The sequence below is a fragment of the Pipra filicauda genome, unplaced genomic scaffold (assembly GCF_003945595.2).
Source record: "Pipra filicauda isolate LSUMZ 115617 unplaced genomic scaffold, ASM394559v2 scaffold70_size2993248_pilon, whole genome shotgun sequence".
NCBI lineage: Eukaryota > Metazoa > Chordata > Aves > Passeriformes > Pipridae > Pipra > Pipra filicauda.
The window spans coordinates 1,298,476-1,317,458 of NW_024104876.1; the positions used below are offsets into that span (position 1 = coordinate 1,298,476).

Genomic DNA, 18,983 nt, shown 5'->3' on the forward strand with positions numbered 1-18,983 from the left:
GTAGTGTTCTACCAATCCTGTGGTTTTGATTAAGTCATTACAAAATTGTTATTCTCTGTTATTTCTTGTGTAACATAAAACATGGAGAGCCCTGTGCAGTTTTCAGTCTTAGTTGTGTAGCCCATGTGGTAGTGAAGCTTTTCAGAGCAAATACAATCTTGGGTTATGTCTTTATAGTGTGTAGTGAATACTGAATATTGAAGATCCTCCTCACTTACTTGGTTATTCTAAAGAAGTTGATATTTCTTACTCTTACTGAAAAGGGGCTGGAGAACAGTCACACTGAAACTGTGTCTGACACTTCTGTCCTTTTTCTTATGATTTTAAAGTTCAATTCAAAACCCAGGAGTTTTACATCTTGTTTTGGTTTTTTTTTGTATTCATGTTCAATGAAATATTTGTGCCAGGAAATACTAAACACATATTTACAGAGAGTAAAATTGAGTTTAGAGAAAAGCATTTCATTTTTTTTAGCCTGAAGTTTTAGGAAACTCTGTCAGAGTATACATGGGTGTATATTCCAGACCTGGATAGAAGTGATGTGAAATGATGTCTGTTTTATCTTATTTTCAGTATGTTTTGTGCATCAAATTAGTACAACTGTAGTAGCTGATAGTACAGACATAGAAAACACTACTTTTACAGTAGGCAGTGGTGGTTGAGGTCTGTGAGTAAATACTCCCTTCCAGCTGCTTCCAGGGACTTGAGTTGTGTTTGAAACTGCACTGAATAAAAAAACCCAGATCATACCTAAGATTTTCCCCCAAAAATAGTGTGGGAAATGCCTGTATTATTGAAAACTACAGGCTTTTAGGATCTCATTTCATGGGAGAAATGTAATTCTCTCTGAAGCTTGTTAACTAAAGCATGGTAGCGTTTTGCTAAACAATTCTGCAATATCTGTGGAATGTCTTGCAGGTTCCTGTAATGTGCTTTCTGAAAATGAGACCTGGTATATTTTAGTAACTGTGTGTGCCAGTCTGGATGTGTAACCCATTCTTAGATCCTGCTTAGCATCTGTTACAAGTGAGAGAGAGAGAGCTTGGCATGTCTCTGACTTTTTGAGTCTCAAAGAAATTACGGCCATTTGGAAAACACTCCGGAATGTTCCCATTTTGCAGCTGCCACTGTTGATAGGCTCCTTCTGACCTGAAATCTGCTGGACTCTGCTCTCCATGTCCTACATCCCCTTATTGCACAGATGTTCCCGTGCTAATGGCACTCTCCCAACCTGCAAACTTGAAGAGCACACAGAGTAATGTTTCTCCCTCTGGAGAACGGGGGCAATAAGTGCCCCTTCTGCCTGAGGGAGACGTGCTCTTCAAATAGAGATTTAATTGTGTTTATCTGCCTTTGCTGAAACACCGAAGTCAGAGGACATCAGGCTGATGCTTCTTTTCTGGGAGTAGTTTATGAGGGTTGCCTCAGGCTGAAAAATGAGTCCTTTGAATTCTTCCACTGAACAGGCTAATGGTGCTGGTGGTCACAAGGTGACTCACTGGAAGACAAATCCAGCATGTGGAGTGGTGTGGCCATCCTCATTTGTCAGGGAATGGGATGTAGCAGCAGCCTTTGTCAGCTCTGCTATGTGAAACATGCAGGGAAGCAGCATTGCAGGGACTCCTTAATTCCAATTAATGTTTGCTGAGTCTCCAGGCACAGCCCTGGGTGACTGAGAGCTTCTAGGTCATCAGTCTTACCTTCTGGCTTCTGTCATCTGGTCACCTGCAGTGGGTCTGGGGTGAAACAAAAGGGAAACGTTACTAAAAGTTGTCAGAACTTGCAGCTTAGTTTTTACAAGTTACAACTTACTGAGTTACTACTGCTTTTATACAAGAAAAAATATAGGGAGGATTAAGCCAGCTGGTATCTGTTACCTGGGATTTCCTGTGGCTGAAAACATCAGCTGAGCTTTGATAAACTGATTGTGTGTTGGTGGTGTTGTACTGATGAGTCTTCCCAGGCATGCTGAATATATGTATGAATATATGGTTTTGCTTGATGTCATGTCACTGTAAGAAAGAAATGTGAATTCATAGGATCTTTGTCTTGGATCTTCAGCTAATGCAAATTTTAAAGATTCTGTCAGAGCTGAGCAGTCTCTACCAGTCAAGAGCCTAATTCTCATGCCTTCTGAAGAAAATATGGCTTTACATTATGACCTGCCATCTCTCCCCTTCATGAATTTTTATCCACCTCTTTTCCCCTAAATCCATAATGAATCCCCCCCGGCCCCTGAAAGCTGTGTATGAACTGTGGGTCCTCACTGCCCTTAAAATACAGAGGGCTTCATTTTTCAGCAGTTAATGTATTCAATTTTCTGCAGCATTAGCTGGTTTAAAGTCCTCTTTATGAATATGCAATATATTCAGTTCGGACCAAGAAGGGAAGATTGTGCTTTGCCCAGTTCTTATTAAAAGATCCTGATGCATGTCATTGCACAGCACTTCTTACAGTGCTGTACAACTGGGATGTACAAGGTTCAGCTCAATTTAAATAATTTTTAAGTGTTCTTTCTTACAGTTGTGTGATTTCCAATAAATATTTCCAAAGTTCAGAATAAACATGATGTATTTTAAAATCTTTTTCCAGCTGTCTCCACATGATAACCTGATCCTTAGCCAACCTGTGTCATCACCTCTCCCACTGAGGCAAGTAGCAGCATCTTCTGTAAATTGTGAAATGTGTTCTGATTTATGTCTTGGAAGATATTTAGTATTTTGGGTTGCAGTTGTGTAAATTAACTCACCTCGTCTCGTGCCTTTGGAAGCTGGTGTTCCTGAAGTTTGTTCGGATTAGACCTGACAAGGATACATTCTTAATTAACAATCTCTGGCAGGTTTTTTCAAATAACTGTAGTGGTTCTTGAGGCAGAATATAAATTGTTAGATGCCCTTTTTAGGAGTTGGTGCCTGGGCTCCCAAGGTAGTGCAGCTTTTGGTTTGCAAAGGGAATTCAGGAGTTCTGTGACTGTCTTAACCTTCATGTCTCAGTGCAGGAGAATGATTAATGAAAGACATGTTGTCTCCCTGTAAATTGCTTCTCAGAGAGAAAAATCATCATTCATGTGTCCTGAAAATAGTCCCAACTGGTTAAAGAGTCTCAGGGAATTATGGTTACTGTTGGGAGGTGACCATTCCTCACTGAACTGTGAAGTGTACCAAATAATCTTCTTTAAAGGAAATATTTGCAGATTTACACTTATTTTGTTACTGAACATTTCTCTTTTTATTGTGCTTTGTAACTCACCAGTGTGTATGTATTGTGTTTATATCCTGTAACAGTGGAGGCAAGTTTTCTACACTACTTCAGAATTTAGGACCTGAGAATGCAGTGACTCTGCTTGTGTTTGCTGTGACAGAACATAAAATTCTCATCCACTCCCTGCGACCTTCTGTCCTCACGAGTGTCACAGAGGCATTAGTCTCTGTAAGTACTGGGTTTTAGTCGTGTATTGTATCTGTAAATGGAAAAAAAATGGGTTTTAGATAAAATCTGGTATTTGTAGTAGTGCTGTTAGCCTTCAAGGTTGCTTAAAAATAAAAGATACTAGAGAGAAAAAACTAATACTGCTAATGATATCCTACAAAGACAAGAGAAAGAGTAACTGGAAAAGTTGAACCTGAAAGAGTTGCTGGTTCTTTGTATATAAATATTGTAAATAAGTGTTGTGTTTGGTCATCACAGTGCACTTAATATGAGTTCCTGATTTTCCCAACTAGCACTGTATTATCTCCTGTGGAATTTTAAATGCACCTCGTTTTCCTGCCTGTCATTACTAAGCAACTCTTTGCAATCTCTGCTATACACAGTCTGCTATCCTGAAGAGCTTTTCTTAATGGATTTTTGAGAAATTAGTGCATTTTTTTCTTTAATAGTCTGCATCTGGATCTTCAGTAAAAATTATCTGCCGTGTTAAAGAATTTTGAAGTTAGTGTGGTTTATACTTGCACAGACTGTATTACACACATTTAACCTGTGTTTTTGTCTCTGCATGTTTTCCAAGATGATATTCCCCTTCCACTGGCCCTGCCCATATATTCCTCTCTGTCCCTTGGCACTGGCAGATGTGTTAAGTGCCCCCTGCCCGTTCATAGTGGGAATTGATTCAAGATACTTTGATCTCTATGACCCCCCTCCAGATGTGAGCTGTGTTGACCTGGACACCAACACAATTTCTCAGTAAGTATTTAATAATCAACTATTTTTCTTCCATGGTAATTTTTTTTTTTTGCTTCACGTTTCCAAAGACAAAAAGTAGCCTTTTGGAGGGTTGTTTCTTTTAAACCTCTGAACTTTCTAATGTATCATCCTTCTTGAAATGAACATGCTGGAGATGATATCTCCTGTTCAACCCAGCAGAGTGGAGGCCCAATCATGGCACATTATTGCCTTTTATTCTATTACATTAAAGTCTTATTGCACACATTAGCACTTTTCCTGGATTAACCATGTTGTCTCTCACTTGATTATCCCTGGAGGAGAATTCTCATTTTTCATGATCAGCTTTCTCAGTGTTGAAGAAATTCTAATCTCTTTTTATGGGCATCTGCTTGAAAATTATAACAATTAAATCATATTCCACATGAAACACAGGAACTTCACATTGAGAATTAGAGATGTGAACTGTCATGGGTGAGAGAGTCTTAATTAAGCCTTAAAATCATGCCATCATTAACAAACTGAAATAACAGTATTGTAATATTACTTCCTCATCACTGTGTGGAGTACTGCATTTTTCTGTAACGCTCATTAATCTACTATCTAAATTACTGGTAAGGGACAGCAGTGCACTGATAAAACCACTGGGAAACATTATATTGTTATGATACTGAAAGCAAAGAATTATTACCTTGTGTTGAGGTGATACAAAAAAAAGACAGAAGATGGTAAGGCTTCTAATTCAAGATTCTAATACACACAAAATTATTAAACTCGTAATTTCAGAATTAGACTGTTATTTCACTATAGTGCTGAATATGCTCAGTATGTACTTGGTGTAACATCTCAAAGTCTGTGCTCAGGATTCTTTTGTATCATCCTCCTCTTGGTAGCAGATTTTTAGCATTACTGTGCCTAACTCTAAACTTTTTCTTTTTCTTCCTAAATTTTCTTATTTGTGGGTTTATTTTTGCTTCAGCAGTTGTGTGTGGATTTAGAGAAGTTTCCATGTATTAGGTATTTGTCAATAGAAATTTTGTCAAGGATTTTGTGCTGACACCAAGTTGGTGTTGCAGTTCTGCTCTGAAGTTTTTAGGAACTAGTTCAAGCTAGGCTGGGATGATTTTGGCTTTGTTACTTTTTGGTCAAGAGGAACACATTTTTACATTTCTTCTGATGTTTGTCTAATTAACTACATATTCATTAGTTGAAAACAATTTATTTCTAGTTATTGTTTTCATTCTGCTTTTAACTGATTTTTCTGTGCATTTTCTTAGAACATGTTAATTCTGTTTCATCACAGGGAAAAAAAGTATCAATCAAATGTTTACAGCTTTTGCAGCTTTGTAACTTAAAGGGCAATAAGACTTCCTGGTGCTCTCTTGATAAAGAACATTGGAATTTGTTTTATCATGATAATGATATAATTTAAGTCCAAATCTATATGCACTAAACAGAAAGCAGTTGCCATATCAGATTAATTTTGGGTTACTTCATATGTTCTAGTCACTCTCTCCATGCAATTTAAGTAATTACAGCTCAGATCATGACATGAGTGGTGGTTGCTGATGCAGTGACAGGGGGTTAATACTATTAATCCATCTTTTGTGAGTTGTAACTGGATTGATTTCAGTGCTGGAGTGTGGCAGTGTAATGATCATCCTGAAATATGGGGCATTGGTTGGATGGCTCTGATCCAGCCTCCACACAGGAAATAAAATTTGACTTTGTTGGTTGGTTTTCATTCCTGTTTTAATGGAGTAAATTTGGTATATTCTCCAGTTTCTCTGGTGGGGTGGAATATCCTCTGAACACATTCCAGTGTACACTCATATTCTGGTTTTTTCCTTTCCAGAACTGGAGACAAGAAAACTCTCGCATGGAAGATCTTACCAAAGAAACCTTGTAAAAACCTGATGAACACTTTAAATACTTTATATCAGCAACTGGCAGAATGTGAGTAGGAAAGTACAATAATAAGGTTTATGTTGGATATGTGTGCCACATTAGGAGATAAATAGGTAATTAAATATGTTCTGAAGTCACTAGTTCCTCTAAACATTTTTTTAGTACGGAAGGCCAGAACCTAATAAAGGCCTTTTTTTTTTTTTGTCTTTAAAGTCTTTTCATATCTTGACAATTTGACACTCAAGCTAATAGTACTCTACCTAAAATTTGCAGATGATAATAATACATTTAAAACCCCAGTGTTTATAAATGTTTAAGGCACGATTACTCTACATTTCTAAGTCAAAACTGGTTGTTGATAGAATCCTCAAATATTGCAGGGCAAGGTTTGTTGAACCTTGATGTGAGAAGCAGAAAAATGGATAGAGGTGATGTTAGTGAAATTCATTAAAATGAAACACTCTTTTTAAAGGCTTTTTACACCTTCGTGGCTGCTGAGCTCATTGGAATTTAGCTGTGTCCTGATCAGAATGTACAAAACCAGAAGTTTATTGGGATGTGCTGCACAAGGAAGGGTATAACTGATAGGTGATGAAAATTACCTGTTCCTTCAGAATTTTGATGTATTTTATGTGAGGCCTTTTTTTCTAAAAAAATTTAAGCCTTATGTTCTCTATGTAAAAATAGAGTGGTAGTGATCTTAAATTCGTATTACAGAGTAGGTTGCTTAAATGTGATATGAGTGTAAGGTTGGCTGTAATTATATATAAATGTGGAGAGACAGTAATGAAACCATCCTTGCACTTTGCTGAGACATAACTAGAATGTTACCGTACTCTGCATGTAGCAGTGAAGTTTTAGCTTTAAAATGTAGATACAAATACCTAAATTTAAGAATAGAGATTTTTCTAGATCTTTTTTGAAAAATCTTTCTCTCTGTTTCAGCATTTTGCAGTGTGTTGTATTTTAATGGCTCCACTCTGCATCTGGGTGGTGTTTTTCTGCATATATAGGTATTTAATGTGCATTATCTGCTCTTTGGGAGCACTTTGAAATGAAAGGCACTGTTAAAAAAAGTAATACATCCCAATTATGTATTTGACCTAAAATATGTTTCTTTAATCAGCTCATGTATAGATTTTCACATGTTTTTACAACCAGCTTTCTTAGAGGGCTTTTTAAAGCTCTGTCTGTGCTGGTTCTCTCTGTTGCTGTAGTAATTACTTACAAGACAAGTATATCCTGCTTTTGGTGTTATCCAAAGTTACATGAGTTATATAAGGTCAAGCAGAATCCATTGTTGCATATCATGAGTGAATTGGCATATATTTTAATCTAGTCTAAACTTAATGGGGTTCAGTAATCAGTGAATTTAGTAGGATAAAGAGAATATTTTTTATCAATGTCGGGGGGGGCGAAAGGAAACCATTATAATGTTTTGTTCACAGTGCAACAGCGACCTAGAGAAGATGCATTAATGGAATTGGCAATGAATGACTATGATTTTAATTCTGGGAAGAAGTTGCATCTGTTGGATTTGGAGATCCAGGAAGCATTTCTGTGTTTCATGGCTTCGATACTGAAAGGTTACAGGTCTTATCTCAGGCCGATAACAGAGGCACCCTCTGAAACAGCCACAGATGCAAGTTCTCTCTTTGAACTACAAGGTGAGAAGTTACAGACTTGGTTTGTGTATATTAATTTATTATTTTAGATTCGCTCTTACATAAAGAATAAAGGCATTTATGTGTTGGTGTTGTAAATGGTGGTGAAAATGTAAGTGCAGGCAAAATTTCACAGAGTGGCAAAGACTGCAGAAAGGTTATTGCTCATTAGTGGAATTTATGCTGGCTTTTTGGTCATCTCTCCTGTTCTGGGCATTCTGACTTGCTTCTGATTTACTTTACAGGTTTCCTCAAGAGTCGGGACCGTTCACATCAGAAGTTTTACACCCTGATGACCAAAACCCAGATGTTCATTCGCTTCATTGAGGAATGTTCCTTTGTCAGCGACAAGGACGCCAGCCTGGCCTTCTTTGATGACTGTGTGGATAAGGTAAGTCTTGGTGTGCACAGAGCTTTGAACTTCTGCTGGTGGTTACATTACCTGTTACAGGACAAGCAGAATATATTTGAAGTGCAAGTCTTTTTATATTTTTCCTTTTACTTCCTTTTTTTCCTAGTCACTGTAGCCTTCCACTTTCCTTGTTTGTCAGGCTTTGTTTCATTTTCTGCTTCAAATTCTTGACTGTAAATAAAATATGAGAACATAAATGTCAGCTTCTGAAATACTGTCCCATTGTGAGAAGTGCAAGAAGAAGAACTGAACTGAAACCCACAGTCTTATATCCCTGTTTTTATGAATATTACAAGAAATTCCACACCCAGTTGCCATCTTACAGGCTACCTGTAACACTATTCTGGGACACTGCTGTTTAAACAGAGTGCAGTTATCTGGGATTTCCTGGAAAGTAGGTCACCTGCTGTTTATTCCACAGGAATTAATACTGAAGACTGATAACTGCTATTTACAGTTCATATTTATGGATATCTTTAATGTGGAAGTGCAGAAGAGCTGTTTTGAAAAGAAGTGTGAAAGAAGTAAAGTTTGAGAGAAATGTAAAAGCATAGTCTAATGCTGCTTAATGCTCTTCATAACTTCTGCTACTCTCGATATTTTAGTAGGAGTAGCTCTCAAAACTCTGCTTTCCAGTTCTGCAGCATGACTTGCAGGAATTCATGCGTTATAAATTGAATTAATTGCAAACATTTCTGTAATGTAGAGTCGATTATCCTATAGCTCAGTTAAAAACTCTCCAACATGCAGTGCTTGCTTTGCTGTGCCAGTTTGGGCTTAAAAACACAAGATCTCGTAGACAGAAATACCCCAGTGACTGAACCATTGAGCTGTGCTTGGTTTCCATTGTGCTACAGTTCAGTTCTCTGGCCAGAGTTAAATGGGATTTTTATTCAGAATGCAATGACCTTTTAAGTGTCAAATTCTACCTGTTACGTTTCATTTCGCAGAATGGTTTATGAGGGTGCTGAAGTTGATGCCCTCATTGTAATTATCTTGTCTGGGAATTCAGACAGCTCTTCCAGAACAAAAAAAAAGTCATGCTTAGGTTGTTGCTGGCACTGTCAGACTGCACATAACCTGTGGAGCTGTTGGGGCTTTCACCTTTTCTAAGAGGTTAAGTAGCCATTCTTACAGCTGAAAGAGAGACTTGTCTGTTCCACTGCCAGTTATTTTGCTCCTTGATGCCCTGGACAGCTTCTTTCCACTGTAAAAAACTGCTCATGGCAGTGCTGTGAGAATAAATTTTACAGGAAGCACTTGTACTTCTCCAGCTTCTGTTTCTGGCATGGAGGATTTAATTCAGTTTTATTGAAGGGCCAGCTGCTTCTGTGCTAGTGGTAACTGTGGGGAAACTGAGGCACTGGCAGTACTATGCTTTTAGAATTGCTTGTGAAACCAGGTTTTCATTGATATGAGGGTTCCCATGTAGGATTTCTTTGAACAATTATGTATTTGCCTCATCTTCTCTTTCGTGCTTCTTCTTAATTTCTCTTATTTCTGATACTCTGCTTACCAGTAGCATGCAAAGTAAAATATTGAAGTATACCAGGGATTGCTGTACCAACTAGAGCCTTAGCCAAGACCAGATACCAAAACTGAATTATTCCAATAAAGTCAATATTTATTTGTATATTAGTGCCTTTCACTGGGTGACCCAGGACCTGGCAGGGTAGGCATGAAGGAGTGGTGTCATGGGTTGGAAGGTGATACAACACCTTCTTATGGGCAGTTACAGGCCACTGGGTTGAGACAAATTTCATGTACTGTGAAATTAGTTATCTATAAAATATCATCTAAGCCCTGCCTCAAATAATTTGGAAGAATAGTTTAAGCTGAAGAGTAATCTCTTCTGCATGTTATTTGGTCCTAGACAGCAGCAGCAGAGATTGTAATTGTAATTGATTGCCCATTTTGCTGGACTGAAAGATCTGGGGTAATTGTCTCACAAGTTTTCATTTTCCCAGGAATTCAAAAATTATCTCAATTCCATACATATTTAAGCTACTGGCTGGATTATATTTCACTGGTGAGACTTGTAGCTGTGGGGTTTTTACGTCCTTAGAAGTATTTAAATTGCCAAGCAAGGTTTAGTTTATTGCTGCTTCTCAGCAGCCATATGTTCCTTCTCCTTGGCTGCTTCGATTTGTTAATACTTTCCATCTGTCTCACGCAGCAAAATGTGTAATTAAGGACACCTCTTTGTATGTTTATCAAACTTTAAATATTCAAAAATTTTATTGAAACTACTTGAAATGTTTGCACCTCACTGAAGGAGATAACTGTGGAAAATGCTTCTTCTTGTACATCAGTTCTCTGTTGCCAAACTCTTAAGGCATGGAAAACATGCATTCTTGAATTCCACAGGTTGCTTATTCAAGTCTTTGAAATAATGTACAATTTGGCTGAAATTTGGTTACCGTTTAAATTAGAAAACCAAAGTTACATCCGTCCCCCTTTAATTTTAGTAAGGTCACACGTTTTTATTCCCTTATCTCTTTGAAAGTACGTGTATTTGTGCAGTCTCTACAAATAATCACGACATTAATGACCCTTTAAGTGATTGCAATTGCTGGATGGTGGTGTGTGTAGGTTCTGTGTACATCAGACAATTGGATAAGGTTTGGTATTGTTTTCAGTGGTTAAAATAGAGAAGCTAGAAAATAGCTCTTAAAAACAGATTTCAAGTTATTGCTGCAGTTAGAAACATAGTTCTAGAAATGTATTCAGAAGGATTAATCTCTTTGTACTGCTTTTATTTAGCTGAGAACAGTCAATTCAGACTGTTCATAAAACTTGGATTATTGGGTTGGGGTACAGTTTACAAAAAAGATGCAGCACTCAGAGCTCCCAATACAACTGTGCAAGGTGTCCTTCTTTTTAAGATGCTGTTCTTTGATGCAGGTACAGACTGTCCTGCTTGACCATTTAGCTGTAACAGCAGAAAACACAGTGCTGCTGGTAGAACCTTTCTCTTTTAACTTCCCTTCTGCAGGTGGATACGGACAAAACTGGGGAAACACGGCTGATCGAGCTGGACGAGTCCTACAAGAGCGAGCACACGGTTTTCATAACCCCCCCCGAGATCCCTCCTCTGCCAAACGGGGAGGAGCACCCTCTGCAGTACAGGTGAGCTCAGCACACAGCAGGATGCTGCCCAAAATCCTGACAGTTGCCCTTGGAGAGTGTAGTTTCCGGGTTCTTGTGATAAAATTTTTCCGGTCCCTTTTTGTTGCTCAGGTGAAAACGTGTTTGTAAAATGCCTGGTGTGCCAGCTCCTTTGAAGTTTTAATTCTGTGTGTGTGCACATGGAAGCAATGATGATAAAGCTGGCTGTGTGATCACAGTACATGGTGCTGGCTCTTGACACCTTTTAAGCTTTAAATTGAAATAATTGGACCCAGTCCATTGGGCTGTTGCTACTATTGATGGTGATACAACCTGCAGATACTCTTTGGAAAGAGAGTATATCACAGAATCACTGCAAACTCTTGTTACTGATTTAGTAATTGTGTCAAATGGGTTTGTCTATTGGTTTCCTTATTAATTCTGGGAAACGTTCTTATATCTAATCTTACTTAATATTTTGGATAGTTTGATATTGTTCATATTGATTTTTATAAACCTCTGTCATGTGATGCTCACTAGGGACTGAGCCACACAGATTATTTTCTTTTCTTAACTAGAATCAATACTAATGCATTTGACACATTAATTAATGAAAATGCTATGAGAGCAAATGTATTTATCAATTTAAGTTGCTTATGCTGAATAACAGGTTAAGAGACTGTTTGTGCAGGCATATGAAATCATGCAGAGGGATCAGTAAACCACTTTGTCAACCATGTCTTTAAAGGTTTATTTTAGTGTTTTCTATTTCCTGTGAAGCTTCTGGTGCAACTGTAATTGATTTCCTTTGCTATTATGTGATATGTTTTGCTTTGGATTTGACTTACAGGTCTTAAGTGTTGCATTTCTTTTACAGCTATAACGGATTTCCAGTACTAAAACTAGAATTGTTTGAACGACCTGAAGGATTTCTCACAGCACCAAATAACAAACTGTCCTCAAAAGCCAGTAGCCCCAACAGCCCATCACCAATGTTCAGGAGAACTAAACAGGTACTTGCAGGTATTCTTGGAGCATGAGGTGCTTTGGAAAGGGCCAGGTTGAGTGTGGCTGTAAATTCTGACTGATTCTTCACTGATTCAGTGACTGTGCTGATTGTTCTTTTGATGTTTAACTGTGCTTCTTGTCTGCACCATATCCTACAGGGCCCCTGTGCACGTTGCCACTTGCAAACTGTAGGGCTTCCACATCTGCTTCTTTTCACTATCCAGAGCTTTTAGAGGGGCTCTAAATTTCGAAGTAATAGACAGAAATTTAAAGAAATGCAAGGTTTTGTCCCTGGAATATTGCACAGCAACTGTTTTGATATCACTCACTCTGCTTTCATTCTTTCCCACTTCGACTCCTTTGCTGATGTTAACATTGCATTTTCTTTAGGTGTAATGCTACATGTTCAGTTTTTAACATGTAAGTTTGTGTCATGTATATATAAATACAGAGAATTAATCCGTGTTTCCTTCCAGGAAATCAAATCTGCACATAAGATTGCTAAGAAGTACTCATCCATCCCCCAGATGTGGTCCAGGTGTTTGCTACGTCACTGCTACGGCCTTTGGTTCATCTGCCTGCCTGCCTATGTCAAAGTCTGCCACTCCAAAGTCAGGGCTCTGAGAACTGCCTATGACGTGCTGCAGAAAATGCACACCAAAAAAATAGACCCACCTGATGAGGTAAAACAGGTCAACCCCAAAATTCCAGAGGGCAGCCCTTGGGTTTTGCTGAGGGGAACATGCGTTTGACTCACTGTTTTTCCAGGTGTGCTACCGGGTCCTCATGCAGCTCTGTGGGCAGTATGGGCAGCCTGTGCTGGCTGTGAGGGTGCTCTTTGAGATGCAGAAGGCTGGCATTGACCCCAATGCCATCACTTATGGCTACTACAATAAGGTAAGAGGTTTTTGGAACGGGGTGAGGGGGAAAAAAATATGTGATTTTATCCAGGCAAATAGAAACGAGCAGAATAAGGGAGCAGTTCAGGTGTCATTCTGTCATTTCTAGTGATGGGAAGAAATAGAAGACAGAATAATTGTGTGGTCTTTGTTTTTGTAGGTTTAGAAATCTACTGTATAACTGCCAGTGTAACTCAGTGTGAAATTTAAGTTAATGGCTTGATTTGTCCTTGATGTTTCCAAACCAGGCTGTTCTGGAGAGTACCTGGCCTTCCAGCAATCGAGGTGGCTACTTCCTGTGGATGAAAGTCCGGAACGTTGTTTTAGGAATAGCACAGTTTAAAAAAGCATTGAAAAAGCTGCCAGCAAGCACCACACATACACATCCTGGTAGAGTATTCACATCCTTCTCTTTTTTTATTTCTGTGCTGATAAGATAGTTATTCCAAAAATCTTTCTGTTTCAGAGAAAAAACAATAATTCCTGCATAATTTTTAGAAAAGTCTCTTCTTTTTGTCTTTGAATCTGAAAATCTCCTTTTTATTTATTGTATCACCTGTTCAGGAGACATTATGAACATGAAATTGGTGATAATTATCCAAATTCATACAATAACCAGTCTCATAACTGGCAGAAGCTTCTGCCCAGCCTTGCTTTTTTTTTGTTGTTGTTTTTCCCTTTTTTTAACTTGACCTAAGTTAAGAGGCAACTAGAACTAGTCCCTGAGTTTGCAGTACTGTTTGCAGGTTCTGTGTACCAGCTGCAGTGATAATTTTTGTTTTTATCTAGAATATAGTACAGTATCTGAGGCTTTCCTTTTCCTTCCAGTAAAGATTTACGTGATGTGAACATGAAATGGTTCTATGGCCATGCCCGTAGTTTGTCTTTTCCATAGGTGCTACTTTCTGTGGTATTTGTAACTTACTGCCAGTAAAGCAAGATAATACATTGTAAACTACCAGCAATATAGTTTAGTTGTAGTTGACCTTGGAAGGCCTTTACAACATACACACAGAAATATATGAAGATCATCTGACTCATCTTTCAAAGTCCTCCAGTGATTCCAGATATGTACAGATAAATCTTTGCCCTGACAGACAGAACAGATATGATGGCCTTATGGTGAGATTATTTCTCTTAGACCCCAGAGATTTCAGTCCTACTTCTGGCTCTATCATTAACCTTTTGGATGACCTTGAACAAATTTGCTTTATTTCTGCCTGTTCTTCATGGAGGTGACCTTCCTGATAAACCACTGTTTTGAAACCCAGCCATGCAAAGCATCATATAAGAGCTTAGCAATGCTGGTTGCAACTCAGACTATGTAAAACAAGGAAGTGTAATCAGTCCTTCACTAGGTAAACTTCCATTTATGTAATTAATACTATTTACTTTTGACATCATGTGATTTTTTTCGGGATTACTTTGCATGAAAGCACCTAGGTAGAATGTGCTGACTCCTCAGGCAAGCCCAAAAGCTGCTCCATAAATTCCAGAATATTTTGCTATCTTTACAATAGCAACAAGGTTTTTACCCTGTCTGCAGACATTCAGAGCAGTATCTGTAGGGAAAAGAGGGGAGGGAGCTTTGAGCCATATTGGACCCTCTTGATCTGGGACAGGTGTTTGCTGGAACCACCTAAACTGCAGGAGAGTAAATGCCCTGGTGCTGGGGGACTGGCTTGGATAAAGGACACGGAGTGTGTGTGGCTTGAAATGCTCCCTTAGTTTCTGTCTATTATAAATCCTTATTTATCTGCTTAGTTAATTTGCTTTGTGACACCCTGGAAGATGAGTCACCATGTTGGTGTGAAGTAAATTTGGTTCTTGAAATCACTCAGACTATATTGGTCATACCTGGGGCAGTGTTTTGTCTTAAGAATGACCCCATAAGTGTCTTGAATATTTGCAGGGGTTTTTTTTGGATGATGTTATTTTTATTTTAATCTTGTTTTGCACACAAACTCGTGGTTCCTCTGCATTGTTTCAGGGGTTTTTTTGCTTTCTAGAATAAACCCATGAGAATTAGATGCGTTAACTATGCTAAAATCAAACAATGTTTAGATGCCTCTTAGAGTTCTTGAAAAGATGTGACATTTTGATCAAATAAACCAGGCAACAGAATCAAAGCCAAGCGGTGCTTTAGTTCAGTATTTAATCAGAAATGTTGCCAATTACCCTTTAATTTCATCCTGTAAAGCATCACTTCAGTGTTTATACTGTGAAAGTAAACCAGTCCTTTTTATCTTTTTTTTTTGTGCATGGTGAAATGTTCACTGTTAATTAGAATGTACTTGATAAGAGGCCTTTGAATTACTGTGGATATTCAATTTATTCTGTTGAACAATGTCACAGTATTAAATACCATAATTGCCTTTATTCTGCCATCACCCTGCTATGATAGGGGGACTTTCAGACACTGGCAATAACACATCATTCAAAGAAGAAGCCAAGCAAGGGAAAGCTTGTCTTCAAGACATCCAAGAACAAAAGGAGGACAAGAGAGAGAGTGACTCCAGTTCTTGTATGTATCTTGTGAATACAGATATCTGGTTCATTTGGGATAAATAAGGATTTCAGCAAGAGCTAAGTGGGACAGCTGATTTTCTGCACTGAGTGTGTGTGATAATGCCCATTTATGCCCTGCTTTAAGTTCTTTCTCTAAATGTAATTTTCTGGATGTCTGATGGTTTCACTTTGAAAATTACAGTTCTTTTTTTTTCTCTCCTCTGTTTCAAATAAGTGATAATGGCAACATAAAGGCCTAATGATAATTATAGCTTAATGGTTTTGTCTTTTAAAAAAATTAAATTGCATTAGAGGCATGATCTATAGAAAAGCCTTTTCTATCACTCTGTTTTCTTTATAAATCCCATAAGAGGAGAACAGCTGAGTTTTTGCAAGTCTGAGAGATCTAAATTACCCAGCTCCTTGGAAGTCTCAAAATTTAGGAGATGCATCAGAAATGAGAAGGGGTTCTTTTCTTCAGGTTTTACATCTGCTGCCCATGATCCCCTTAACTGCAGTTGAGCAGCATCAGTTTTATGCAAGCATATAACAGATCAGATTGTGGAGTAAAAATGTATAAGTACTGCAGATTCCCATATATATTCATTGATGATACTCTTCTTAATAAATGTTCCCCTAGTAATATAATGGCTTAAATTTTTCAGTGTGCTTTCCCCTACTACTTCAGTTAACCATTCCCATTGTCAAGTGGTGCAAAAGTATGAGGAAAATAAGGAATTAGTAAAGTTGTTTCAGTGTTTTCACCACAATCTTTCTTCTAGCACTAGCATTTCTTCAGTTTGCTTGCAAAGTTGTCTTACCCATGATCATGATAACATACATGTAAGATTACAAACAAGTTATTTAGGTTTAATAAAACTTCTGAGGACACAGAAAGTGTGAATTCTGATGAAACTTGTATTACTTTTAGCCATAATTAGGACATTTGTGGCTCTTTATAGTAATATGATGTGCTGGAAATGTTTTGCACTTTTGGATACAATATGATAATATTTAAGTTGCTTGAAATTCTTCAGAGAAGTAGTTCTCTCTTTTGGAGAGTCACCTGCAACAAAATTTGTCTTCCCTATCTACAAGAGGTAAATGTGAATACTGTAACACTTGCGCAGTTGTGGGGATGATGAGATGAACAAAGGTGGTCTTAATCTCCACAACCACCACAAATCTTGGTATGGCTTTTGGGCTCTGTGTAGAGGAGCAAATGGAACTTTCAGTTATAAAAGTAATGCTGGGAATTAAACTATAAATAACGGAGCCCAAGCAGGATCAGCCCGTGCATCACAGGATGGGTGCAACGTGCTGCCTCCTAATCCTGAGAAGTGATAGAAACTTGAGATTGAAGAGGTGTTGATTCCCCAGAACTGTCCTTCTCTGTGTGCAGTGTCTGAAGTGGAGAGCACAAAAGGCAGTGGTGACTGCCTGCCCAAACTGAACTACCACAGCTCCAGTGAGGACAAAGCCACGTCCAGCATCGTGCGGCTCAACGGCACGGTTGACAATCCCATGGCAGAAGGGAGCAGGGGTGAGTGGAGGGAAAATATTTGGGTTCTTGTTCAGTTTTGTGTATATATTTAACTTACAACGAGCTCTAAGTAGTGAGACTGAGTTGAGTTGTCCACTAAACTTTCAGTATTTTATTGGTGTGATAGCAGTGGCTGATGAAGTCTGTGGGAGTGAGTTTGTTACAGTCACCATATGTTGTGTCGGGAAGATGTGTCTCAATATTCTCCATTTCCAGATTTTTTTTCTTGTTTGCTCTGGGGTTTTTTTGCTGTAGTTAACATCTGCTTGCAAAATCCCAAAGTCTTGTTATTTTCTTATAACCTCCAGCAACTAATAAATTCCTTCAGCATGGAAAAGAAGTTTCTATCAGTGCAATTAAAAGAAACTTGGAGGTGTTTTCACAAGTCTTCTTGATGGTGTCTCTCAAATTACTCTTGACTTGTATGATTTATTCACTCTTAAATGTTTTATTGTCTCTGTCCCTTCCTAAAAGTTATGACCATGGTCAGCTCAGCATTTCATCCCCTGGCACAATCATAGTGAATTCCCTCTGTGTGTTATAAAATGTTTGAAAGATGAGGCAAATTTGCATTCCTTTGTACTTTTGTTCAGTTTTCTTGTATAGCAACAAATAGAGCACCTTGTTTCATCTGTTTTTCAGAGCGTTCTGTGGGATTGCTCTTTACGTCATCTTTTGAGGATGCCAGTGAAGCAGAAGTTATAAAAAGTAAATCCTTAAGAAAGAGACATAAAAGTGCAGTAGAGCCTGATTTAAGGGAGATACCATGGGAAAGCAGGAGCAGGACCCTGAGTGGGGATGGCCTGGTGGGACTCATGATGAACAGAATCAATCAGGAAGCAAACCCTGGAGAAATGGTTGAAAAACTGGGAGCTGATGCCAAAATCCTGTCCAGTGCATTGCAGAAAAGCATAAGGCCAAAAACTCTTAATATCAGAACTTCCTCTTTAGGATCTAAGAGAGAAAGCCTGGAGAAAGAATCCAGTGATGAAGATGCAGCTTTTGATTGCAGTTTTACAGATAAAACAGAGTCCCCTGTTATCTTTGATCTGGAAGACCTGGATGCAGAACCAGAAACTCCTACAGCACCTCCAGTGAAATCCTCCAGTGAGAAACCCAGAAGGCTGCAAAGGAGAAGCAGCTTTCCAGTAAAGCCAGTTGAAAAGACAGATGTTGAAACTGGATTTGACCCACTGTCTCTGCTGGTTGCTGAGACAGAACAGCAGAAAGAGGAGGAGGAGGAGGAGGAGGATAGAAGTGTTTCCACTCCCTCTGCCAGAAGAGATTTGGCTGAAGAAATCGTGATGTACATGAACAACATGAGCAGCCCTTTGTCCAGTCGTGCCCCGAGCATTGAGTTGCAGAAACCCTCCGATGACAGAAACGCTAATAAAAAGAGCCCCACAATCATCCAGCCTTGTAGGAGGTCCAGCCTTCCCCCAAGCTCCCCAAGGCCACCCAGTCTTACCAAATCCAAGAGTTACCAGGCAAAAAATGAAGAAAGGCCAAGGGACAGGCTTTGGTCCTCCCCAGCTTATTCCCCACACAGTCCAGCCAGGGAGCAGCCACAGGATACAGCCAGCGCATTAACACTGGTGTCATCACCCTCATTCAACTTGGACACTCTGTTAACACCCAAGTTTGATGTCCTAAAAAGCAGCATGTTTTCTGCTGGAAAAGGGGTTGCAGAGAAAGCAAGCAAGTGGTACTCCAAGTTTGCAATGTACGCTGCATCCTCAAAGGTAAATGTTTGTGATACAAGTTCCTATAAA

General features: G+C 38.7%; 1 protein-coding gene across 7 annotated transcripts in view; it reads left to right on the forward strand.

The window, feature by feature from the left end:
* The window catches only part of DENND4A (DENN domain containing 4A), a 51,186-nt gene that overhangs the window by 21,412 nt on the left and 10,791 nt on the right, over nucleotides 1-18,983 (forward strand). For all 7 annotated transcript variants that reach the window (XM_039389121.1, XM_027714779.2, XM_027714784.2 and 4 more), the window contains exons 9-22: nucleotides 2,593-2,651; nucleotides 3,285-3,429; nucleotides 4,007-4,182; nucleotides 6,017-6,117; nucleotides 7,518-7,736; nucleotides 7,979-8,124; nucleotides 11,141-11,274; nucleotides 12,131-12,266; nucleotides 12,738-12,944; nucleotides 13,030-13,158; nucleotides 13,409-13,550; nucleotides 15,565-15,684; nucleotides 17,071-17,211; nucleotides 17,854-18,953. In XM_039389121.1, the coding sequence (XP_039245055.1) occupies nucleotides 2,593-2,651; nucleotides 3,285-3,429; nucleotides 4,007-4,182; nucleotides 6,017-6,117; nucleotides 7,518-7,736; nucleotides 7,979-8,124; nucleotides 11,141-11,274; nucleotides 12,131-12,266; nucleotides 12,738-12,944; nucleotides 13,030-13,158; nucleotides 13,409-13,550; nucleotides 15,565-15,684; nucleotides 17,071-17,211; nucleotides 17,854-18,953 (2,955 nt within the window). The remainder of the gene's footprint in view (nucleotides 1-2,592; nucleotides 2,652-3,284; nucleotides 3,430-4,006; nucleotides 4,183-6,016; nucleotides 6,118-7,517; nucleotides 7,737-7,978; nucleotides 8,125-11,140; nucleotides 11,275-12,130; nucleotides 12,267-12,737; nucleotides 12,945-13,029; nucleotides 13,159-13,408; nucleotides 13,551-15,564; nucleotides 15,685-17,070; nucleotides 17,212-17,853; nucleotides 18,954-18,983) is intronic.